The sequence below is a fragment of the Sebastes umbrosus genome, chromosome 1 (assembly GCF_015220745.1).
Source record: "Sebastes umbrosus isolate fSebUmb1 chromosome 1, fSebUmb1.pri, whole genome shotgun sequence".
NCBI classification, from domain to species: Eukaryota; Metazoa; Chordata; class Actinopteri; order Perciformes; family Sebastidae; genus Sebastes; species Sebastes umbrosus.
Window position 1 is genome coordinate 2875882 of NC_051269.1, and position 27114 is coordinate 2902995.

Below are 27114 nucleotides of genomic sequence, written 5' to 3' on the forward strand. Positions count from 1 at the left end.
CGCAGCTAAACAAATTCCTCAATCGGTGTTCTGCGAGAGAGGGCAGCGGGTAGAAAGACACCCGGATGAGTGCAATATTTATTACTCTCTGGTCTACATTGGGCAAAAATCCCATAATAACCTTTCAGCATATTGTACTTCAAGTGTTCTGAGAGAAAACTAGACTTCTGCTCCTCCTCATGGCTCTGTTTTCAGGCTTTAGAACATCTAGCTTGTGACGGGAGACTTTGGCCAATCACAGGTCATTTCAGAGAGAGAGCGTTCCTATTGACTGTGCTCCGGGTGGTGGGCTGTGCTTGGTATTTCCTCATCAGATCTCAACATGCCACAAACTTTCTCATTTACAGCTAAACAGTACACTACAAGATGATTCTGAGAACATGTGAGGGGAAATAGACATTACAGTAACAGAATATTGATCATGATCAATCAGTTTGATCAAAGCTCTTCCAAAAGCAACAAGTTTAACTCGCTTGTGTACATTTTTCAGTCCGCTTCATAACTTTGTATGTGTCATGAGAAATTACATTACATTTGTTCCCCTGTCCACTTAGCTTGAGGGCTTTGTCATTAAAGGAACTGTTTGTAAAAATCATAAATGTCTTGTTAACAGCTTCACCTGTGGCCGTTAAGTCAACTAAAGTCAGCGTCCTGTTACTCGCGCTTGTGCTCGCTCCACATAGACATGAAGGAGCATCGCTCAACACAGTGAGGAGACACACGTCAGCTAAAAGCACAACATCACTCTATATTTCAGCTGCTTGGCAGTAATGTTAGCTGACCAGACGAAGGTCTCTCCATGAATCAATGCTGATCCTAGTGTTGTCCTGCTTCAGACTCCCGTCTTCTGCAGTGTATAGTGTGCACGCATGCATGTGAGAGGTGGAGCGAGTGAGAACGAGCGCGGTGTGTGAGTGAAGGCAAGCAGGCAGAGGAGCATAGACTCCAGCCCTGCAGACCAAAGCTACGGTCTCTCCTGTGTCTTCTGGCGTGGTCGGGGGGCTGGAGCAGGAAGAGTTGACACTGTTTAACAGACAGGCTACACTAGATAGAACTTTGCAGTTTTGGTGCTTCCGTGTAGTTTGTGTTGGAACAGCGTATGAGACACCGACCCGATATATACATGTAAGAAGTTACAAACAGTACCTTTGAATTGGTTTAGGAAAAAAAACATTAGACTTCAAATAACCATGTAAACTAAGTAAAATACATACGTGAACAACGTAACATTAGTACAGAAAACACATCACAAACGTCACTAACGTAACTTCAAAACAACTCAACAACACTTTGGGACGCAAAAAACGGTCTCCTGGTTTCAAGTCCTGTGTTTGTTGGACCCATCCACCTTCCTTCCCTCCCACCATGGGCAAAATACCTGTGATTATTCCACCCATCCAATTGTATTCTTGTATTCAGCGATTGGATGGCTAGACCTTCTGTTCTGGAAACTGCTTAAAAACCCCTTTATTGTCAATATACCTAGGGAACCACATTCTCTGAATGCCCTAGGTCTCTAGTTTGATCCATCATCCTCTGAATGCTCTAGGTCTCTAGTCTGATCCATCCATCCTCTGAATGCCCTAGGTCTCTAGTTTGATCCATCCATCCTCTGAATGCTCTAGGTCTCTAGTCTGATCCATCCATCCTCTGAATGCTCTAGGTCTCTAGTTTGATCCATCCATCCTCTGAATGCTCTAGGTCTCTAGTTTGATCCATCCATCCTCTGAATGCTCTAGGTCTCTAGTTTGATCCATCCATCCTCTGAATGCTCTAGGTCTCTAGTCTGATCCATCCATCCTCTGAATGCTCTAGGTCTCTAGTTTGATCCATCCATTCACTGAATGCTCTAGGTCTCTAGTCTGATCCATCCATCCTCTGAATGCTCTAGGTCTCTAGTCTGATCCATCCATCCTCTGAATGCTCTAGGTCTGTAGTTTGTGGCTGTAAAGTTTCATGAGGCTGTGATTATCCTAGAGGTCACCCAAGGTCATTTTCTACAGTCATGTCAAATTTAAAAAAATGGTCTCACTACAATGAAATGTCTCCTATGGGTAATAACATCATAACATATTAATCCAATAGGGTTCATTGGATCCACGAGAATCTCCACGTTACAGTCATCCCCATATGAAATTCCAAGACTGTTTAGGGACCCCAGTATGCAGAAATATTCAAATGCACCATTTTAGTTTAAGCAAAAATAATACGTTTGTACTGCATGTTAAAAACTGCATGTGATTATCATAAAGTGGGCATGTCTGTAAAGGGGAGACTCGTGGGTACCCATAGAACCCATTTACATTCACATATCTGGAGGTCAGAGGTCAAGGGACCCCTTTGAAAATAGTCATGTCAGTTTTTCCTTACCAAAATTTAGCCTAAAATTAGCGTTCTTCCGGACAAGTTAGCATGACATGAGTACATCCCAATTCTCTTATTTTGTCGTTTCCTTGCTTCTCGCTTGAACCGGAAGTTGTTCTGGTGCGCCATCTTGAAGACCGTCCCAAAGCTCTTATTTCTGCACGGAGGATCGAGGATCGAGGATCGAGGATCGAGGAGGGATCTCTGAGGAGCGATGACCGAGGATACACGAGAGCAGCCTTCACTGAAGTCTTTTACCGACCGACACGCCCCTTATTGGATATCAGTTACTGATTGGACGCTGCTGCCAATTGGACCGATCTGATAACTTTACCTCTGATCATCACTGGAGTTTTATACCGGAGTGAAAACAGATCACAGATTTAACATTTTATATTTTAGTTGTCTTCTGATTCACCATCTAGTTAATATCTGTGTTAACTGAAGCTCTGAACAGCAGCAGAAGGACCTGCAGGATCTCTGCTTCTCACACCGTCAGTGAAGCATCCTGATACTGAGAGGGGTTTATAAGACTTGACAAACAAATTCAAAGTAACTTTATTCATTTTTTAGAATGATTTTTCTTTCCATGATGTTATTTCCCCCGTTAACTTTTATTAATGAAACTATTAAAGTCAGAGAGAGAAGGAGAGTCTGTCTGTCAGCAACAAACACCTTTTACATCATTTATCCTCATTTCCATTCAGTCACATGAGGCTGATAATTCCTGAACGTCGGGTTTGATATGAGTTATATCATTTACATTTTCCCTTTAGCCTAATAAATAATGTCCAGTGTTCAAAAGACACCATAGTCATATTCTGAGTTATTAAATAATGAACTCACAATCAGAATATCAATAACTACAGACGCTAATAATGAATAAATAATATAAAGGTATTGATCCAGTAGAGATGGTTCCTGGTCCTCTAAGCAGGACTCAGTCCACAGTAGAAATACAGACTGCAGCTGTTATTCATGTGCAGGTGTTTGTTCAACAGGTAACAGACTACAGAGAGGAAACACTGCTGCTCTGATAACTCTGTTTCTTCATTAGTATTAGATCAGTTCAGACATAAACAGCTGTTAGAGCTGACTGCAGCTGATCCAGCTGTGATCAGCTGCTGCTGTCATCAGAAACGGACGTCGCTTCACGTGACGCTTCAGAGGAAACGACGTCTCATGTCTTCCTTGTTTCCTCTCTCCTCGCATGGTTTCCTTGCGTCTCTCCATGCTTCCCTGGTGGGAGGGACTAAGACGCAAGGATGGGACGCAAGTGAGGGAAACGTGGTTCAATTAAGAGCTTTGGGATGCAGCCATGGTTGGTACCAATGGATTCTTTAGGTTTTCTAGTTTCATATGACACCAGTATCTTCACTCTTGAAAAGTCAGCCTGCTACAACCTCTGAAATGCAGAATACCGGCTGGGCCTGCTGGAGGGCCGTCGGAGTGTTAAGGGGGTCAAAGGTTGAATATCGATTGATAGACTTAGTCGACTTCTTACATACACAGAGACACACAGCTGTTCACCCACCTGTGTCATGCTGTTTCCCAGTTAGCCTTGTTTGATGGGAGGGGAGTATTTCTAATTTCACCAGTTCCGTGGTGCTCACTAAGAGCTGTGTCGCCTCCAGGACTGTACAGTGTTCTGTCAACGTCCCGTCTATGGACAGCAGGTGATCTCCAGCATGCAACGCTCCACATCTGATAAAACACAGAGACGGGGAGAATAAGGAAGGAATCTTACCAGAGAGAAATACTAAATGTGAGAGTGCGTGTTTACCTGTCCACCACGCTGCCAGGTTTAACCCGGTCGATGACAATGACCTGCTTGTTTCGGTGATTGGCCGATGTCAGCGTGATACCCAGCATTGCTCCTGGCGACTTGGCGATTTCCACTAATAGTGGACCGGAGGCGTTTGTTACTGTGTCTGATTGGGGGAAAAACATTAGAATAATATTGCTCTTTATTGTGATATGATGCTCCTGTGATATGAAAAGACAACAATGACATACTGTAGCAGAGTACCTTTACATTTCTGTATCACCGACATCAGTAACCTAGCAGACAAGCTTAAGGGCAAAAATGCCCTTGACAGCAACAACTATCGGATGTGATGACTTGGGGATTCTTTGCAATGTATTCTGGGTGATTTACATTGAGCACTAAAAAAAGGCAGCGCTCAGCCTTCAAGAAAACATCCAATTTTAAATTTCAGTCTGGAAACTCTGGCCCCAAGCTTTCATCAAAGCATGTCTTGTGTGTGTGTGTGTATGTGTGTGTGTGCGTGTGTGTGTGTGGTCTCTCACCCATGATAGTGACGTCATACTCTATCTGGAACAGGGCTTCCTGGCCGCACTGAGCCAATACGCTGAGGGCGTCACTGTGGTTGGCGTTGTGCAGCGGCACGCCGTCTACACTGAGGAGACGATCTCCGGGACGCAGCGTGCCCTCTCTGAACACACACACACACACACAAACACACACACAGACAAAAAGACGGCATCAAGGATTTAAATATGGAAAGAAGAGAATTGAAAAAGCTGAGAATACAGAAACATAGCCAACCTAAAAACATTTTACAGCTAAACAGTACACTATAAGATGATTCTGAAACCATGTGAGGAGAGAAATAGACATTAACGTAACAGAATATTGATTCATATTTGATCAGCGCTGCCTAGTTTGACCATTTGGTCGGAGTTCAGAGTGATCGACAGCCGGCTCTCATAGACAGCAGCTGGACAGCAGAACTCAGATCAGCTCTTACTGCTTGTTTTCCTCCGGTCTGTGAAATCTTGCAGATGCCGTTAGGAGCAACAGAGGACACCGGAGGACACAGAGACATGATTTTTTTCAGGTTACCTGTTTCATGTACTACTGTCAGGATATAACGACCGTTTTATAAAAATGACTTTTTTTAATCATATTTGCTCCAATCTCACCTACTGATGCTTTCAGTCTAAATTCATCAATTTGTTCTCTCACTATCTCAAGTTCAAATATGTTTTATTTGTATGATTTGGTAATGGCCATTGTTGAAGTATGATTTAAAGGGACTGTTTGTAACTTCTTCCATGTATAAATCAATCCGGGTCGGTGTCCCATGCGCACTCGTGTGTGTCTACGCTGTTTAGACAAGACTTCAACACAAACTACAGTGAAGCATCAAAACCTCTTGGTTGTATCTAGTGAAGCCCGTCTGTTAAACTGTGTTGGCCGCGGTCGGAGGACGCGGGAGAGACTGTAGCTTTGGTCTCCAAGACCGGAGTCTCTGCTGTACTCTGCTCCTCTGCCTTCACTCACACACCGCACTCGTTCTCGCTCTTTCGCTCCACTCTCTCGTGCATGAACGCAAACTATACACTGCAGAAGAATTAGTTTAGCTCTGAGAATATCTAGTGAATGTTCAGTGGACGTTTGTGCAGAAATAACTGCTGCAGCTCCTCCAGACCAACAGAGGTTTCCCGTGTCTTGTGAAGTGACGGGGCTCCGCAGAGAGAAACGTTATCGTCTCCGACCAAAACTCCGGCGTCTCCCCTGTTCCCTCCGGCCGCGGTCGGGAGGCTGAGGCAGGAAAAGCCAACACTAGGATCAGCATTGATTCATGGAGAGACCTTCGTCTGGTCAGCTAACATTATTGCCAAGCAGCTGAATTATAGAGTGATATTGTGCTTTTAGCTGACGTGTGTCTCCTCACTGTGTTGAGCGATGCTCCTTCATGTCTATGTAGAGCGAGCACAAGCGTGACCAACAGAACGTTGACATTCGTTGACTTAACGGACACAGGTGTCGCTGTCAACAAGACATTTCTGATTCTTACAAACAGTCCCTTTAAAATATAGTGTGTAAAAGAATGACGGGGAAATATCGTGCCAAATGACAAAAAAAAAACATTTGATCCTTTCCCTTTCTTATCGTCTACACTTTCTCTGTCATTTCCTCTTAAGGCCAATTCATCCTTTCTGTGTCTGCATGTCCGCGAGGGTCCGCTTTGGTCTGAGTGACGTGAATGCTGTCATCCACCCATCAGCGAGGGTCCGGGGTCTTTATGTGGATGTCAGCGTGCAAACCAATGTTTTTGACCGTGCAGACAATACACATAGCAAACGCGCCGACTTCGAATGCTCTGGTTTTGTTCCACACTCCAGTCCAGTTGGTGGCGAATGCACCTCTGGCTGCTTTGCCAAGAGGAAGAAGAAGACAAAGTGGAAACTTGTTTCGAAGAGAGGTTGTGCAAGGAGATCTGCCATTACCCACATTTATACAATTTGTCTTTAAAGAAATACAAAGACAGACAAATGTTGTTGAACTCCTGGCAAACAACGTTATGGAGTGTGGAACGCCAGACAGATGCAGACTCTCAATTGTCGTATGAATGGAACCGCATGCACGTCCATGCGACTGAAACAAGTGAATGAAAAAGAGTGTCAAAGGCTTGACATCTTTAATCTCCTCCCTTCTCTATTCTGAGAAAGTTCACCTTTCCTCTCTCACCTTCCTCTTCTTCCTTACATCCTTACTTCACAGCGTTTTCTTTATAACATCTCTGTTCTGTCTTCATCCTACTTGGTCCAAGCTTCTTTCTACTTCTACTTCCACTAGTCTTTCTAATCTCATCCTCTTTCCTCTGCTCTCATCTGTCTGAGATTTACAGTATCACTTCTCCTGGAGTTCAGATGGAGGACAGACCCAGTAAAAACAGCACTAAGATGACACATTATACTGCGTTGCTTCACAGTATTGGAAGTACTTTTGAACATTTTGTCACGTGACCTGGTTTCATTTAAATTATGGTCATCTTCAAAAAAAATCCCTGGTTGACAAAAACACTTTCACAGATTAGATGCTAAATATCTTAGAGGACACTCAACGACACATTTCGGGCCATCATTTGTTTCTCAAAAAATGGATAAGCAGCGTTTCGATTTGTTCATGCAAAGGGCTGATAGATGCTTTATGCACGATGCCAGAGTGAGTAATATATGATGCTAGCGCTGAAGCTTTTTAACATGATGATGTCATAACTTATATGATAGAAGTAGTTTCACAAGAAATATGGAGTCAAACAAATATAACTAATATTATAATCCAAAAACAAAAGGTTATGCCTCTGGATTTACCTGGGACACAGGTGGACAGAGCAGTAGTGGTAGTGCAGTTACCCCCCCCCCCCCCCCCCCCCCGCCCCCTCCAACACACACACACACACACACACACACCTTCCCACTAAAAAAGCTGCAGGCCGAGTTCAACATATCGAATCTCTTGTTATACTTGTTATACGTTGTTGATTGAGACTGTGAAGACTTTAGGACTTCACTTACATTTGGCCTGTTTTAAGAGCCTGCAGGCTCCTTTTTTCTGTTCGTATGATGATGCAGTAAAAGCACTTTCTTCATGATCCTGCATAAAACAGCATGGCTCCGACACTTTCAGTGTTGGCGCTTTAATTCCCACTGGGTGATGTGAAAAACGGAGGCACTCCTGGGACTGTATGGTGCTGTGGATTAAGTTTTCTCCAATTGGCATATAAATGGGATATAAAGCAGCATGAATATCTCATTCGTCTCCCCTGGACTGACCCACATTCTGAAGATGGTTTTCTCTAGAATGGTGTTGGATGGGCTTCGGGGCAAAATAACTTGAAAAGTAAGATAGAATTTAATCATGGTCTTGTCCAAGTCTGTCCCTGTGTGTGGACCTGTGGAGAATGAACTGCAATAAGGTAAAACCAATAGTGTTGGTTAATCTGCAATCAATTTTGACAAATATATACTGTATATATATATATATATATATACTGTATATTGGCTCACTATAAAGCAGCCCTTGAAGATGAGTCAAAGATGTCTAAACAAGTGTTCATTCACTTGTTCTGTAGAAACATGATGTAACTGCTCAGTTCCATGCAGTTATTCTGCATATGTGCTAATTTATTGCTGCATGTACTTCTTTCACAGATAGTTGCCACTAGAATGAAAATAGCCTCTCCCAGTGCTAAAGTGTAGCATCAACTGATTGAAGCCGCTTAGTGATCAGAGAAGGGGGTCAAACTCTTCCTACTGTGCCGTTGCTGGTCTAACTAGTGTACAAACTGCTGTACAAAATGGGACTGTTTTTAATTATTATTTGCTCCTGTTTGAGTATTTATTTCTCTTAGTTCTCTCCATTTCTCTCTCCTTCTAATACAATAATACATTTTATTTGGTGGCGCCTTTCAGGACACCCAAGGACACCTTATACAGATAAAATAATACTGGAACAGATAAAAACAGCCAGACACGACTAAAACACCAGCAGAGCGAACAGAACGAGAGACATTTAGGCAGAGACGTATGAGAGGGAATAAAACAGTACCAGTGTTGAGGGACAGACACAGAGAGGGAATAAAACAGTACCAGTGTTGAGGGACGGACACAGAGAGAGAATAAAACAGTACCAGTGCTGAGGGACGGACACAGAGAGGGAATAAAACAGTACCAGTGTTGAGGGACGGACACAGAGAGGGAATAAAACAGTACCAGTGTTGAGGGACGGACACAGACTGATGGACACCACTTTGAACAGGTGAGTTTTGAGGTGGCGGTTTGAATGTTGTAAAAGTGTCAGACTGTCGGATGTGAGGAGGGAGGGAGTTCCAGAGCCTGGGAGCAGTGCAGCTGAATGCCCTAGCACCCATGGGTGCTGAGGCGTGAGGAGGGGGTGGTCAGAAGACCAGCTGAGGATGAGCGCAGGAAACGGGCTTCTCTCACTCACTGATACAACAGAGAAATAATCCACCAAACACAAGTTTCCAAACTTTTTTTCCCAGTATATAAACTGGAAAAACAAAGTTCAGAAAATTGTGTTTGATGGATTATTTCTCTGTTGTTACAATGCTAATGGTCATTGTATTTTACATGGTTGGAAAGCCTGTTTATTTACCTTCGCAATGATGTCCAACTTATAAGGATCATGCATTTGTGGGATGAGCAGCACAGCTGATTATGTGGGTAGCACCCAAGAAAAATTTGCCAAATGCTCTGCCAATGGTAAACAGTGTATTCTCCTGTTGGTATTGATTCTTGTTTTGAGTTATTTGGTGGATTGGATGATTGAACTCTCTATCACTAACAAGGAACAAACAAGACATATTGGCTATTTTACACTTTATTCATTTAATACACCGTCAGGAGCCTCAGTAGCGGTGGAAGATCCATACGCTGCCACAACAGCCTGGCACCTCCTCCTCATGCTGGTCACCAACCTGGTCACACGTTGCTGTGGGATGGCGTTCCATTCCTCAACCAGGATACGTTGCAGGTCAGCCAACGTGGTTGTGTTGGTCACTCTAACACGTACAGCACGCCCAGGCTGATCCAACAAGTGTTGAATTGGGTTGAGGTGTGGACTCTTGGCAGGCCGTTCCATTCTCTCTACTCCCACATTGTGGAGGTAGTCTGTGATAACCCTGGCTCTGTGGGGGTGAGCGTTGTCATCTTGGAGGATGGAGTTAGGTCCCAGATTGTGGAGATATGGGATTGCCACTGGCTGCAGAATCTCATCCCGATATCTCCCTGCATTGAGATGGCCTTCAATGATGACAAGCCTTGTTTTACCAGTGAGGGAGATGCCGCCCCACACCATGACACTGCCCCCACCAAAAGCTGTTACTCCATCGGTGCAACAGTCAGCATAGCGTTCTCCACGTCGTCTCCATACTTTGAACATGACATTCCCCCACATGTTCAAGTTTCATTGTCTGTGTTGTCGACACCAGTGCAAACGGGCCTGATGGTGAAGGGCAGTCATTGCAGGCTTCCTGGTAGCCTTATTAGAATACACTGTTTACCATTGGCAGAGCATTTTGGCAAATTTTTCTTGGGCGCTCCCCACATAATCAGCTGTGCTGCTCATCCCACAAATGCATGATCCTTACAAGTTGGACATCATTGCGAAGGTCAATAAACAGGCTTTCCAACGATGTAAAATACAATGACCATTAGCATTGGAACAACAGAGAAATAATCAACCAAACACAAAGTTACAAACTTTTTTTCCCCCAGTATATATATACCTACAGAGCCTAAACAAGCAAGTTGTCATTGTTCCTTATAGACAAACAATAAGATGGGGTAGCCAAGCAAGATTTTGGTTGTAAATTAATCTGACCTTTTTCTGACCTATACACTTTGAGGATTATAAAAAAGTAAGTTCGAAATATATATTCATGGGGTGAATGGGAACCCGCCCACTAGATTAAATAGGTTGCACTGAGAAACTGTAGGTGGTGATAGTAAACTTATGAATGTCAACTGTCATAAAACTCAACAGAAGAAGAAGGAGGAGGCAGGTGTTTGTGTCCCATCGTGTAGTTGGATTATTCTGAAAAGTTACATTAGTGATGTTGTGTTGTTTAAGTAAGTATTTTAAAGCCCAATCACAATGTTTTTCCTAAACCTAACTAAGTGGTTTTGTTACCTTAACCTAACTGCGGCCATTACCGTAGTTTTGCCTAAACAAAACTGCTACTGTTTCATGGTAACGACGTGGCGTTAAATGACACACGAAATGCCGCTTCACATCGTTAACCCTGTGGTGTGAAACGAGATGCGGAAAGCCTAAAAGGTGTTGTCATGCCTTCCCATGACATCAGGCTGTAGAGGCAAACCTTTAGATTGTGTTATTAAGTTACTCTACAATGAAAAGGCTTTTCATGGTTAGTATACTTGTCTAACAAAGCAAAAATAAATAAAGTAAAACCAATCTGTATTTACTTACTGATTGGGAGAAATCTAATTTAAATACGTCCCTCCTGCATGGGAACGTGGGCTTGGCTGCTAGCCCCAATTCAACACAATACTCACAACTGGGAATTAGCACAACAACCAATGATATCTAGCCAGACGTTCAACCATCCAATCAGCCCAAAGTCAAGTTCAGAAAGTACACAATTTTTAACTGGTCGGAGTAATTAATTAGGACAGACAAAGTGGAAATGAGCAAACATGAAGAAGAAAGTATCACACTCTATGTATTAAAAACATAATTATATTTGTTGTTATCAAGGTAAATGTAACATCTTTGTATAGATTGTCACCCAGTGGTGATTTTGCAGTCCCTCTGTGGTCTGAAGTTCTGTACATAGCACTCTATCATCTAAATTCACTGCATACACACACCATTTATAGGGCTTATTCATACGATCAGGAAACGTAAAAGGAATCTATTTTTCCACAGGAGGATTTGGAACCGTGTAAATGTGTAAGAATTCAGGCACTGGATCTACATAAGTTTGAATCACTGCTGCATGTTACATCAGTTAAACAGTGGCAAAGCTGAAATTTATATGAAAATGTCATGGATTATTACTTAAATATGAAGACTGAGACAGACACATGATCACAACATTAAAGGGATATGAGATGATTCATGCTGCTGCAGCTATAAGTAACACATAACTGTCAACATACCAGTGACGGTCACAGGAAATGACACCATTATCCTTGGGGTTTATTCACATGAAGGCACACACAAATCTCCCAGACTCCTGACTGGAACTGGCCAAGCTGTGCCGCTATTTAGAGTTGAGTTTAAACTCAATTGAGGCCATTGTTTGTCTTGCTTTTATTTTTTTCTAGACATCACTTGATCCCTCTCTCTGGCTCGGACTGTATATGTGTCAGTCCGTTTGCTCGGCTATGTCTCGGTATAACTGCGTGTGCTTGCATATGGATGAATATATTTTTTTTGTGAGTTTGTGGGAGTATGTTTACTTATGCACGTACAGTTTATATGAGTTTATGGTTGAATGAGCGGGCAGTCAGTGCTACCTGTCTGCAGGACCTCCTGGCCTGACGTAGGTGACCACTAGGGGGCGTGACTTGTGCCAGTCCTCGTGGGTACCACCTGCAAGAAGAGTATAGGTTAAAGCTAATCACACTACACACTGGACTCGTACGACTAGAAACATTCACTTTCTTTCTTTATTTCCATTCAGTATGAAAATTACAGACAGACGCCTCAGATAGGTAATCCATCACACAGAGGAATTTATTTCTTTTGTATGTTTGTATGTTTGTAAGTCCTCAGGAAGAGCGCCGGTCGTTGATGCCAATTTTCATAGTGGCCAAACGGCAGTACTACAACTTCTGTGTCCGTCACGTGATGCCATTGGGCCCAAAGAGACTTTTTTCCGGTGGACTTACATTGGGAAAGAGACGTATGTAAAGCCGCGGACACACCAGGAACATCAGGAGTGCGCGGCGGCTGCGTGGCGTGCAGGCTGCATGTCGTGGTGGCTGCATGATTCACGCGTTGGGCGTTCACACCAGCTGCATTTCAGCTGCGTGTCAGCTGCGTTTCTGCTGCTGCAGCTGCTGCTGTCCACCCTTTCTTTTTACATAGAGTTTGCCTTTTAATGGCCATTTCATTTCATTATAATTATCATTTATATTTATTTTAGACCGAGAAAGGTTAAGAAATGTGTGGTAATTTGTAAATAATAGTAATAATCCACAATTAAAACTCTACTATATTCATTCATGGAGCGCTCCAGGTCACTGCATGTTCTAGAACACTGTCCGGCACATATTTCAGAATAAAAGCCTCATCTTAACAAATGAAGGAACTCTGTACATAGTAAAAATGCTTGAGGGCTTTTATTTTTAAATGAAAGCAGGAAGTATTGATTTAAAAATAAGTCTTTACCTTTTTTTTCATCTCTGTAACATATTCTACAGATAGACATTGGAACTGTAGTAATCTTGCTGGTATAATGTTAATATACAGTCAATAGATCACCTTCATTGTTTGTTGCTGCTGTGAGACGCGCTCGGCACGCGTCAAAAATAGGCGAGACCTCTATTCTCTAGAAGAGACGCAGCTGAGACATGCGTCTCACGCGGGCAGTGTGGCTGCTCTAACCTGTTAACACGGACGTCGAAATAAACAACAGGTAACGCAGCCGCCACGCGCTGCTGACGTTCCTGGTGTGTTCGGGCTGTAACTGGGCGGATAATTTTTTTGGAGGTAAATGAACTACCCAGTATGAACACTTGAATAGTCCTTATTTAAATCATTAGATCCTAAAAGTTGTAAAATGCACTAACAGCTGAATCCTGAGTTATTTCCCTTCCTCCGTTCATGTGAATGAGACCCATACCAAGGCTGGAGCAAGGGCTGGGAGAAGGAGTTAGCAAGCCGTGACAGCTATGACAGAGCGGACGCTACTGCGCCTGTTCTATGGGCCCAATGGATGCAGAAGATCACCAAAAGATCCGGGTACTTTTCCACTTGGAAGTCGAGCCATTTTGGCATCATGCGCCAGTGAGTAACTTTCATAAGAATGAACGGGGCCCCGCCTCCAACACTGTATCCAGTTCTCTTTATACGTCCATGGTTTGTATGGTCAAAATGATGTCACTGTATACATTGTAACACAACTGGGGTTGTGTCTAAAAACTTGACAATCCTTACATCTGAGGTTAATGAGTCCGATTTAAATCAGCAGTTTGTTTACAAGGTCCTACAAAACATTCAATTCTATTCAATTCATTTGTATATAGCGTCAAATTGCAACAGAAGTTATCTCGACACATTTTTCATATAGAGCAGGTCTAGACTATACTCTATAAACATGTTTTCTTTTAAACATAAAGGTGAACTTTTCCTAACCTTAACAGTTTCAGTTGTTTAGACCTAAGCAAACGCTAACCCTAGAGATGGCAGTTGCTCCTCTGATTGTCTTTCGCACAAAATAGTCCAGGTATGATTTTATGCAAAAACATGGCACTGACAATGGGTTACCTAGGACCCCACAAGTTGATTTCCACTCTAACAGTGACAATAACTGAAAGGCAGGGAATCAATTTAAAACGTATTATTCTTTAAAAATGGTCAGCAGGAATGTAAGGTATTGAAGCACACAGTACAGATTGAGAGACAGGGAGTAACGAAGGTAACAATATTGTAACCATTGTTCTATAAGCACAGGCGGAGCCCTCTACTGGACTCTATGGGTAATACTCTCAATTATGAGCACACATTTACCCACTGATAACTTTCAGAAGCGTAGCCAGCCTATCAGGACGTGCCTACCCGAATATGTGCGAACCGGGCAGTATATAAGGCAGCCCACATTTCTGTCATCCAACACCCTCCTCAGTGGGCAGCGGGAGGGCTGCGTATTGGCAAGAATCTGGCGATACGATACATAAAACGATATAGGGGTAACGATTAAATATATTCTGATATATTGCGATATCTTTCAAATCTAATTTTAGGAAAACTGGTATAAAGACACACCATGTGTATAAAATCTGAGTAAAAAAAAAACAGTCACTATGTGAAATTGCTACTATGGTAACTAACATCGTCACACATGAAAATTGGACAATTGGACTCATTGGATCCACAAGAGTCTCAGCTTTACAGTCATGCCCAAAGTATGTAATTCTAAGACTGTTTAGAGACCACAGTACGCAGAAATATTCAAATACACCATTTTAGAATAGAAGAAACAAAGTTGTACTGCATGCAAAAAAACAGCATTTTTTACCTAAAACTGCATGAAATTTGCATAAGATGGGCATATCTGTAAAGGGAGACTTGTGGGTACCCATAGAACCCACTTTCATTCACATATTGACGTGAGAGGTCAAGGGATTAGAGGTGAAATGGTACACAAAAGCTACGGTTCAGTATGTACCTTGGCTCAGCCGGCGAGATGTTGTACTTTTAAGAGGTTAATTAAAAATCGATACAGCGTTTTGGAGAATCGATACAGCATCGCAAACCATAATATCTCAATACTCATGTGTATCGATATTTTCTTACACCCCTAGGCAGTGCAGGAGCGGATTCAAGTTCTTAAAGCGTGCATGGGATAAACCCAATGGCGATAGAGTATATACAGTTAGTTAATAGGATAAAACAGTCAAACCACCGTAGCCTTCCTGTTAATTTCATATTTCTCATCTTTTTCCAATTTTTCCAGCATCATTTGACCTGTGTCAGTGCCAACACAAATAAATTATGTAATATCTATATTTTTACAAAGCAGGAAACAGTGATATTAAAACAGTCTCTTCTTTTAGTGCCACGATTCCAGCACGACGCCATGTCAATCATAATATGCAAACATACAGTTATTTATTTTACTGATGGTTACCTCTCGTCACGAAACCAAAGCTGTTCCCCTCTTTGTGCAAACAGATGTCGATTGTCTTTGATATAACCCCTGAGGTGCTGTCTGGTGCTTTGAGAGGTGGGAAACATAGAGAGAGAACAAGAGAGAGAGAGAGAAAGAGAGGTAATTCATATTAGTGAAATCATTTATCCTGCTAATGGAGAATAAACATTTAATACATAAAAATTAAAATAGTATGAATAATGACTTAATATGATGAGATAATGCTATACAATGACAACACTACAAGAAATACATGTTTTCAATAAAATCAAATATATATATATAGAAGAGCCGTTGGTGCTTGGGTCAGATAATAAAGCTAATATCTACTATACTTGCACTCTTTGTGTTAACAGGCATTCAGACTGAAAATGGCACACAAGGTTTGTGTGGGTGTGCTTATGATATTTTGTAACAGAATATTTGGAAAGTTGTCATAGAAGCAATCATTTTGTCCTCAATTGTATTGTGCCTACCCTGTTTTTTTCCCACACCCTTATGAATTAGGACCCCTGCTGTACCAACAGCGGTCTCATTGAGATGAATGAGGAGGCCGTGTCTTTCCAGCCCAGTATCATAGGAAACACATTCATAGTGGACAATTCCGCATCTCACTATTTACATTAAGCGCTTACTGTAGGTGCAGTTTGAACTTTAAGGTTGGGGGTTCACAAAAGCAAAACACGGAAATGTATTGTGTACAACAGAGGCTGTGTTTACACAATGATTAATAATCAGGCACATTTTTATATCCCGACTAAAATGCCCAACGAGTGATGGAATATTGTGAGAATTAGCATAGAAACCAAACTCACAAACTCGGCCAGTAAACCAGAGATGAGTCTTGCAGGCTCGTTGATAGACCTACATTAGGCTACCTGGTGATGTCTAATAGCATGTTAAAACACAGAGAGGTCTAGTGTATCGGGATGCTGTGTTACTCCTAACTGAATGTGTCAGCGACAGAATCAGTTTGATTGCATTGCTTTCTGATGGAAACTAACCTCACTGGCCTTGAGAGACGCAGCGGCTGTGCAGCGCGACGTTTGAAGCTGAATTTTTGTCAGACGCTGCTTCTATTTATTCCTGTTGCTCGCGTTTAAAGCGCCACAACGGACGAGGAAAGGCCAATTGGTGAAGTTGAAATGAGGAGTTATCTATATGATGCCTCCTCCTAAATAATGTGGCAGCTGGCTGAAAAAATGGGTGTTTTCTGTTTAAAAAAGTAGGCAACAAATGTAGGAAGATAGCAACCCGTCTTTTAAATGGTTCATATTTAACCGATTCAGTGTGGACAGAGAGCTCTGATGTTATTATAAATGAATAAAAAGACCACAAAAAGTTATCTTGTTGGTTTTTAATCTGTCAATAAGAAGAAGCAACAAGGTCGATATTTTCCATCATCACATTAATTATTAGTTCTGTGTTATTATAAAAGATATAGATAATATTTCAATCCCTACATGCATTTTTGGACATGAATTCAGTTAGCCCCCTGAACCAACGCACACTGTGCCTATGGCGCTAACGTTCAGTGCTGTAACCACCATATCCCTCTAACCTTTACCACGGCTGTGAATAAAACCCCATACTTTAGCAGTACGTAGTGATTTGGCCAAAATGAAGCATTTAGTATGCAGTATGCAAACAAAAGCAACATCTACATATGTCTAATATGTACCTGTAGGGGGCAGTTCATACTCCACCTCCAGCAGAACTCTCTCTCCTACGTTCTTTAGTAAGCTGATGATCTCTTCATGCCGCAGTTTGGTCAGATTGATGCCGTTCACCGACTTGATGTAGTCACCAACATTTAGCTGGTCACTCCTGCACAGAAAAAGGATGAAAGCAAGTAAAGGTGTGCATAAACAACACTGGGGTTAATCCATAGACTGCATATAACAAGTGGACGTAGTCATTGTGACGTCACCCGACTACGGTTTTGAAGCCTCGAGTTTGGCATTTTGGCTGTCACTGTCTTGGTTTTTGGCCGTCGCCATCTTGTTTTTTTGGAACCAGAAGTGACACGAGAGGGTGGAGCTAAGTACAACCAAACACTGAATAAGACATTTATAGGCGACCAAAATGATACAAATAACTTGAAAACACACTGTGACTAAAGTTCTAAGACGAAAACATGGACAACTCCCAGACCGGAGAACGCCGTGGTAGCGATCTGTCAATCACACGCCCTAAAGCATCCCCTGCTTTATGGTCTATCTGACTCTAAATGGAACCATAATTCACTAAATGAACATCATGCTGTATTGAAGAAGACTTGAAACTAGAGATTGAGACCATAAACTAATGTTTACAATGTTTACTGAGGTAATAAATCAAGTGAGAAGTAGGCTCATTTTCTCATAGACTTCTATACAATCAGACTTCTTTTAGCAACCAGAGGAGTCGCCCCCTGCTGGCTGGTAGAAAGTGAAAATGTGACAGTTATATTATAAGCCAAGTTTATTTTGTTCTCTCTTTAACGTTATTGTGAGATGTTTTATTACAGAATTTATTCTTCCTCTTCTTCTTTGCTGGTGTTGCACCCACCTGGCTGCCAATCCTCCAGGCCGTAGGTTCGATACCCGCGGTTTTCCATCCTTGTCGGTTCCTCCTGAGATGGTGAGGCCCAGTGTGCTGCCTTCTTTCTTCACCAGCTCCACCATGGTCACCCCCCGCAGAGCTTCTAAGCAAAAACACACATACACATAAAGACAAATACACACACACACACACACACACACACACACACACACACACACAGAAGGGACAGAGACGGATGTACAGATGTGCACACGGACATATACACACACACACTCAAACACACAAATACAGCAGAGAGGTGGAAAGTGGTTAGCAGCTGCCCTCTGTTCATTCTGATTCACAGATTAAAGGGAAACTGAGTTACAAGAAAGTTGCATCCAAAAATGTTTGCTGCTGTTTGTCCTTGAGTGAGACACTGATCCCCTGTCTGCTCAATATAAGAGAGTCAGCTGAAATGACTGATGGAATGTAAAAGACGATCAGATAAGATAGGCGCCAATTCATCATCATCATTCCTCTTCATCCCCTATGGGACATAAGGCTTCAATGAGCTCTCTCCATTGTATTCGGTCCTTGGCAGCATGTTGGGCCTCTCCCCATGACAGGTTCATCTTGTCCAGCTCCTGTGTCACAGTTCTGCGCCAGGTGGATTTGGGCCTCCCGGGTTTTCTTTTGCCTGGTGGTGTCCATCTTAAGGCGACTCTCGGGATCCGGTCCTGCTCCATTCTCAGCACATGGCCTAGCCATCTCAGACGTCTGTGTGTAATTTCCTTGATGATGCTACGGCTACCGTTTTTTTTGTACAGTTGGTGGTTGGAGATTTTGTTTGACCAAAAGATCTGGCATATTCGTCGGAGGCATCCATTGTGAAAAACTTCCACTCTCCTCATATCACTTTTGATCACTCGCCAACTCTCTGAGCCATATAGCAGAACAGACTTGACATTGCTGTTGTACAAAAGCATCTTAGTTTTAAGGCTGTATTGCTTGGACCTCCAGATGGAACGGAGTTGGGAGAAGGCACCCTGAGCCTTTCCCAGCCTTGTTTTAATGTCTTTCTGCACTGCACTATCTTTACTGATGGCGCCAATTAATGAGAGAGAATTAACAAAGCCTCAGTGTTTCATCCAGTCATTCCCCTTGAAACGTTTCTGGTAGAGATGGAGAGGCCTTGAAAGGTTAACGCACATTGTGAGTAACACCAAACAGTCACATGACTCTTCAGAGTAAACTATGTGTGTATTTAAACAGTTTTTAATGACAGAAACAAAACTTTATGAAAAGGCAAAACAATGTATATTCAAGTAGACAGCAGGTTAATGACTGCATGGAACTCTGGACATTCAATTTCTTGGAAAATGCTAATCCCTGTCAGACAGCCCAATTTACGTTTATCCTGGTTCATTATTGGAAACTAGAGATGTAAATAATGAACCGTTTAACCGACATTAAGAATTTAACTGATTCTTATTATTGGTTGAAATAAATATTAAAGATTAAATAAAAAGCTGAGCAAAACTCAGAGGAGCGGCTTGTCACTTAAAGGAGAATAGCTGGTGTACCTTAACAGCCCACCTTAAGAGAGTCTGAGCCAATGTTGTCGCTAACTACAGGGCTAACCGCCTTCACTTTAATCAGCAGGCGGCTAGCAAGACACAGAAGCTTGGCCTGGGTGGGTGTTGAGGCGTTGTAGCATTTATTCACCATCAAATAAACTGTACACACACTGCTACGTTCACAGCTATAACGCCATCGACAACCCCACACTCACACACACGCGGTCCGTCGGACACTCGCTAACGTTACGCCGGGTTGACAAGAGTACACCGTCATCACACACGCGGTCTGTCAGACACTCACTAACGTTACGCCAGGTTGACAAGAGTACACCGTCATCACACACACGCGGTCTGTCAGACACTCATTAACGTTACGCCGGGTTGACAAGAGCACACCGTCATCACACACAGGCGGTCTGTCGGTCACTCGTTAACGTTACGCCAGGTGAAAAGACTGTATGCATGTAACGAGCAGAAATTGACGCGTATTGCTCGACATTCTCTGGAGAACGCTCGAAAAATGAGGAATAACTTTTGGTAAGATATCATACGAACCCTTTGAGGATACATTGATCAGGAATATCTGAAACAGCCATTTAAACAACATATAACACTTTACTTTGAAACCATTATTGATTAAATATACCAAGATGTAATTGGGACCATGATATGATAAATCTCATGATTGAAACCACGACTAATGACTTTGAAACAGCCTGTAACTTATGTAAAACTACAACCACCGAACCCACTGAAGGGGATTCTCTGTGGTAACGAGGATCAAGGAACGGACTGCTCTGACTTATTTAAACAGGAGGACAATAAACTTGTGTACAGTGCTGTATTCCCTAAACACTTAATTAAACTACTGTACAAACAAAGGCATCGCAAAATGCAGAAAACATACAACAACGGCCCAGCTATTCTGGGGCTGAGTCAAGGCTTCATGAGGTAAACAACTTAATGGGTTGACTGGGGAATGACACCTTGACTCTTCTGCTGCTTTGAAGTTAAGAGTTAAGCTCCTGAAAAAAGAGTTCCTCCATGACTGTGTGCACCAGTGTCGGCTGGTGACTCAAAACACTGGGGAGGACAGGAGGAAAACCAACCCACGGTGTCATGTTATAAGGGGGGGGGGGGGGAGGGGGGTAACATGGGGTTTTGGTTGTTTCATTTTTATCCTGTAAATCTTTTAATCTGGAAAGAACATTGTGTTTAAACCTATATATTACCTATATATTTTTGGCATCATTGGGCAAAAATTCCATAATAACCTTTCAGCATATTGTAATTCAAGTGTTCTGAGAGAAAACTAGACTTCTGCTCCTCCTCATGGCTCTGTTTTCAGGCTTTAGAAAATCTAGCCCGTGACGGGAGACTTTGACCAATCACAGGTCATTTCAGAGAGAGAGCGTTCCTATTGGCTGTGCGCTGGTCATGTAACCGGAACTTGGCGTCCCTTCACCAGATTTCACAATGGTGGCGGCTTCACAAACTTTCTCATTTTACTTTACTTTACTTTTTCATTTAGCTGAACCGTGCACTACAAGATGATTCTGAAAACATGTGAGGAGAGAAATAGGCATTAACGTAACAGAATATTGATTCATATTTGATCAGCGCTGCCTAGTTTGACCATTTGATCGAAGTTCAGAGTGATTGACAGGCGGCTCTCATAGACGGCAGCTGGACAGCAGACCTCAGATCAGCTCTGACTGCTTGTTTTCCTCCGGTCTGTGAAATCTTGAGATGCCGTTAGGCGCACCGGAGGACACAGAGGACACATGATTTTTTTCAGGTTACCTGTTTCATGTACTACTGTCACGACCGTTTTATAAAGATAACTTTTTTTAATCATATTTGCTCCAATCTCGCCTACTACAGCTTTAAGTTTGACAAGTGTTATATAAATTATTATTATCATTACTACACTAGTTGCCTAGGTTACTTATCTCTACTTTCTTATGTGAAACGAAAAACTAAGCAGTAAAACAATGGTTTATATGATTTCTTAAAAACAATCACTGCAGCCTCAGAGTGGGAATAAACCTTGTGTGTGTAATGTGTCTCTAGAAGCCTGTCAGTAAACTGCCTGTACAGCACTCTGTTGCCCATTAAGGATCCAGAGCAGCACGTCGGGCCGCCGCACGTCTCCGTAACTCTGCTGTGGGTCTGGCCCAGACAGCTTACGGCGAGGCACGGGCAGCGAGCCCCGAGCGGAGCTCTCTCCATCCATTCCCCGGCAGGGTTTGATTACTGCCGCTGCCGTGCGCCCCAGGCAGCTGGATCCCGCTGCACCGGGTCCTTCAGGGCTGCTAGAACAAGCTAACTGCTGTGTTAGCTAACACTAGTAACTAGCTACAGCTCAATAAAAAGGAATTGTTTTGTTATGTGTCTAAAAGTGGCTCACAATTTACATGATAAAAATGATTTCCTAATATGCTGCTGTCTGATACTTTACTGCCAGTTCATCACGTACATACAGCGGTAGAGACTGAAGAGGACATCTGGACATCCTCATTGGACCAACCCGCTGTCAATCTTATATTCTGCTTGTTGTGGGGAGAAGGGAGGTTATCCTCCTTCAATTCATGTCGGACACAGCCCCTCTGTCATGCGGTGTCCCACAGGGGTCTGTTGTGGGTCCTATGTTGTTTTCATTATATATGCTGCCTCTTGGACAGATTATTAGCAAATATAGCGGCATCTCTTATCAATTCTATGCTGATGACATTCAACTGTACTGCTCTTTTAAACCTGAGGAAACCAACTCTCCATTTTAATTGAATGTCTGGATGCCATCAAGATCTGGATGACTGACAACTACCTACAGCTAAATACCAAAAAGACTGAAGCCCTTATAATTGCTCCTGAAAATCATATTCCGGTTATAAACAGTATATGGGGTCTTTAAGTGCTTGTGTTCAACATATGTTCCGAAATTTAGGTGTCATATTTGACCAATCCCTGTCGCTTGACAATCATGTCAGCCAGCTTATTTGCTTTTGCTTCTTCCAACTGAGGAACATAGCTAAATCAAGATCTGCGGTGACCAAGGCTGAGATGGAGATGATTATTCATGCTTTTATTTCTTCTTGTTTGGATTATTGTAACGCCCTTTTTACCTGTCTAAATCAAACTTCTTTGAACCGCCTTCAAACCGTCCAAAATGCAGCTGCTCGGCTTTTAACTAGACACCACAAAAGATCCCATATCACCCCTATTTTATACTCCCTCCACTGGCTTCCAATCAAATTCCATATCCATTTTAAAATACTGGTGCTAACTTTCAGAGCCTTGCATGGTCAAACACCCCAGTATATCACTGACCTCCTCCTGCCTTATACACCTAATCAGGCTCTTAGGTCTTCTGACCAAAAACTTCTGGCAGTCCCCCAAACCCACTATAACACCCGGGGTGACCGGGCCTTTCAAGCTGTCGCACCCAACTTATGGAATGCCGTCACCCTATCGCTGCAATCCCTAGACTCTCTATCGCTGTGATCCCTAGACTCTCTATCGCTGCGATCCCTAGACTCTCTATTGCTGTGATCCCTAGAGTCCTGTGACATTTTTATGAAGAAGCTGAAAACGTTTTTATTTAGACAGGCTTTTGTTAATTCGTCTGAATAACAACTCCACTTCATGTATTGCTTTTATTGGCTTTTTCTTGACTGTATTTGTTACCTGTTTATGTGTCTTTGTCCTCATTTGTTTGTTTTGCTGTGTTTTTAGCTTGACAGCCCTGTGCTTGTCATCGCTACTTTTAATATTGACTGATGTATGTCTTTATTAATGTAAAGCACTTTGTGATTTTGTATCTGTGAAAGGTGCTATAGAGTGAAAGTCCTTCTTTTGAAACATTTACTCCAAATGAAAAGTGAAAGAGCTATTGTTAGCACAATTTACTTAAACGTACTCAATGTCTGTTCCAGGTGGAGTTTTCAACTATAATAGGATGCTGTATCATTTACTGAATAATAATGCATCATATCAACGTAGCCAGTAACATTTCTCTGTCAGGTAAATGTGGTACTACAATGTTTTCCTCTGAAATAGAAGTACACAGTACTAAGTATACAGTTGATTTGCATATTTTTTTAAAGTGCTTTGGGGGCCTTTTGTAAGTTATTTCAGGTAAAATGAGTTAAGATAATTTTCATATCTGACGAATCACCATGATAAATCTATAGCTACTTGGGGCCCTTTTAGTTGGGGGCCTACCTTACCCAATGGTAAAGTCTGCCCCTGGAGGGTTTTCCTGTGATGTATGGTATAGAATTAATGTATTTCACTGGTGATTCTGACCATGAGTAGGCCTACTTGGTTGATGTGACTATGTCATGGCTGGTGTAGCCTATGGCTCAGGACCCGAGGAAGCGCAGTGTCGAGTGTGGAGTTGTTTGTATGAGCGGTTCTCAAGAAAAAAGCAAGCAACAACACCACAGGCCAAACAGTCGGCCCGTTCTGAACAGGCATGGTTTGAACGGGTACTGCACTAGTTTCTTTCAAATCATCAATCAGCCTTTGAAGAAGGCACAGAACACCCAACTGCTAGCAATAATAAAGGATAAAAAGGCATCTTGGCTGCTTGCAACAGATGAACCAAAATAAATTGTGTTCTTCTCTGATCATTCTGTATATGATAGCTGACTGTTACAGACAAATAGAGACCATGTGGGCTTGCATTTATTTTCTATAAATACTAGGACAGAGTGACAAAAAAAGATGCTTTCACAGAGAGAGCTTTGGACAGAGGTTTAGGATTACATATTCAGTAGTACTTCCCAGACCCCAGTGTCACATACTGTATTATTACAACCTAACATGTATGTCATGAAGGTAGGACATAACCAGAATGCCCAGTGGTTGGGATTTGGGTTTATATTAATGTTATAATTACTCATGTCTACAGAAGTTTTAACCTGAAAATGATTTCCGTCCCCACTTAGGAGCAGCAGAAGCAACTTGTGAACAGCATTGACATATCTCACCACCTTTTACACTAAATTATGAGCAAGCAGTAGCCTATTTACACATCCAGCAGTCACAGAGCCACATTAGCCTTTATTCTTTAGGCTCATGTTTTTCAATCCTGTCTCCAACAAAATGACGTTCCCATACAATTTAACTGCATCCTCAATTAGGTTCCTCCTCTCCACACGGACTTCCATGGACTATCATTACAAAGGTATTTCCGATACGTCATAAACAAACGTAATCTGCGACAAAATACGTTTCCCTCGTAATTCACAATGCAGTTTCGTTGAAAGGGAGCGTCATTTTTATGAGACGGCTGGGTTGAGTCCAGTAGTCTTTGGTCTCTATCAAATCCTCAGGGAAATATCTGGCTCCAAATTCTCCACAATGTTTACCAGTTAGTCTCTAAGTGTGTCTCAAGTAGTGTAGTTTGCAAAGTGGGTTTAGGAGATTTTTCACTGAGAAAACAGCTGCCTTGTGCAGCTAAATAAAACATTACGAGAGCGGTGAGTGTGAATCAGAACAGTACATTTATGGCCGAACACCTCAACAATGAGAACTCACTATAAAGGTCTGTAAAGCCGAGGACAGCTGCAGATTCAGCTGATTCTCTGTAGCTGTACATCACTACGAGCGACTCCGAGTCGTTTAACATCGTCATGTGGTACTAGGGGTGTCACAATTCTCTTCTAAACCAGAAATCAATCAAAATTGGCTTCTGATCTCGACCATCAAAATCAGAAGCAAGTTCAACGATTATTTTTCATTTGTATTATTTCTTTATTTTTATTTATTTATTATTATCTTTTTTTTTTCTTTCTCCTCACCCAGCCACTGTCGTGAAAGAAAATACAGCTGGACTCAAGAAATGTAACAGCCACTTCACTCCTGGTTAAAACTATAAACCAGCACATAAATCACAATGATCAACATCAGCCACCATGTTCTGAACACACATTACAAACACTAACAAAAGTAACATTTGCATTTTGAACATAAAAAAGCAAACTTAGGACCAGCACTCGGGACTAGGAAGACGTGATGGGAAATGTGGTCCCTGTCGCCCTGTCGGCACTTCCTGCATGTCTATAGCATTTTACACTGCATGAATTAGCCTAGCTGCTAGCGGACTTTAGTAAGTTGGTTAGTTACTTTTCCCTTACTCATCATAGCTATTCTACTCATAACTTGGTTTAACGTGAAGTCACTGCATTTCCCGACAGAACAACACCACAGTTGAATTTCAGCCTACATGCACGTCTTTTCAACTCAGAGCAGCTGATATTAGCAACAAGCTAACGGACAGCTGAGTTCCATCTCTCAGCCTGAAAAGCTCCGTCTCCGCCCTTAGTGACAAACAGCTTTCAGAGGAGAGAGAGAGGAGAGAAACAAGCGAGACAGTAAATGACAACAAAACCATACTTTTGTAGATTACAGCACACTTGTAATGCCCTCCAGAAGGATTTCTGTTTAGTGTTTGTAATGATGATGTACTGAGGTGGTCACACAGATGATATGAAAAGATATATATTGAAAAGATGCAGCTTTAGTTCTGGTAGACTGTTGTAGTCTAATTTTTGCAACACTTTCTAAATAAAAAGGGAGTTCAGTTCTCTTTTTAAAGAAGAATTGTAAAGTAAAAATGACAGTTGTCAGGACATAAAACCGATGATCTGTTGATCTTTATGAATCAAGACTCCATAGTCTAACAATGACATGTTTAAATTGAAAATCAAATTGAATCGTGGATTTGGAAAATTGTGACACCCCTATGTGATTCATTGTTATTGTAAAATATTGCTTAGAGCCGCTTTAAAGATTAGGCTTACAACAGATGTTAGGGCGTGAAGAATGTTAAGATGTGTCTCTAAAATGCAATTAACTAATGAAAATACAGCAATAGAAATATAGCAAATATAGCAGCAGTATGTGTGTGCCCATACAGTAACGACGTTACTAGTACACAGCAAGTTTAAAAATGTCAGGGTGTATAAGTGAAACATTAACGGACAAACTCACAAACAATGGATTGTGGCTGATGGCAACATGAATTGCACATCACTTTCAACCGCTATCTGCCCCGTCTCAAGGTCCGATTCACAGAAGATATTGCCTCATGATATTACAGCGCAAACACTCATACAGTTTTGCAGTTGAGTGCAATTTGTCCCTTTTTTTTGTCTGATTACAATTATCCATGTGGCAAAGTATAAATGTTGCCTTTGCACCAAGAACAGAGAAGGCAGAACAATGGCAGAGAGAAAAAGAAAAATAATATTTTCAGACCGCAAACTATAAGTCCTGACTGACGAGGTGCAGAGGCAGTCCTCAAAACTTCAGACAAGGAAACGTGAAGACAGAGAAACACTATTTTGGATTTAATATTGCTTGCTAACAGCTTCACCTGTGGCTGTTAAGTCAACGAAAGTCAGCGTCCTGTTGGTCGCGCTTGTGTTCGCTCTAAATAGACATGAAGGAGCATCGATCAAAAC

At 42.1% G+C, this 27114-nt stretch overlaps 1 protein-coding gene and 1 long non-coding RNA gene across 2 annotated transcripts in view; one reads left to right on the forward strand and one right to left on the reverse strand.

The window, feature by feature from the left end:
• The window catches only part of LOC119493886 (glutamate receptor-interacting protein 2-like), a 288128-nt gene that overhangs the window by 54736 nt on the left and 206278 nt on the right, over positions 1–27114 (reverse strand). Inside the window, 7 exon segments of the mRNA XM_037779408.1 lie at positions 3899–4068; positions 4148–4295; positions 4675–4820; positions 12181–12256; positions 15519–15605; positions 17221–17366; positions 18090–18225. Coding sequence (XP_037635336.1) covers positions 3899–4068; positions 4148–4295; positions 4675–4820; positions 12181–12256; positions 15519–15605; positions 17221–17366; positions 18090–18225 — 909 coding nt within the window.
• LOC119493898 lies at positions 15672–16969 on the forward strand. Its single transcript, XR_005208045.1, has 2 exons — positions 15672–16453; positions 16840–16969. It is a non-coding gene; the product is annotated as an uncharacterized LOC119493898 (long non-coding RNA).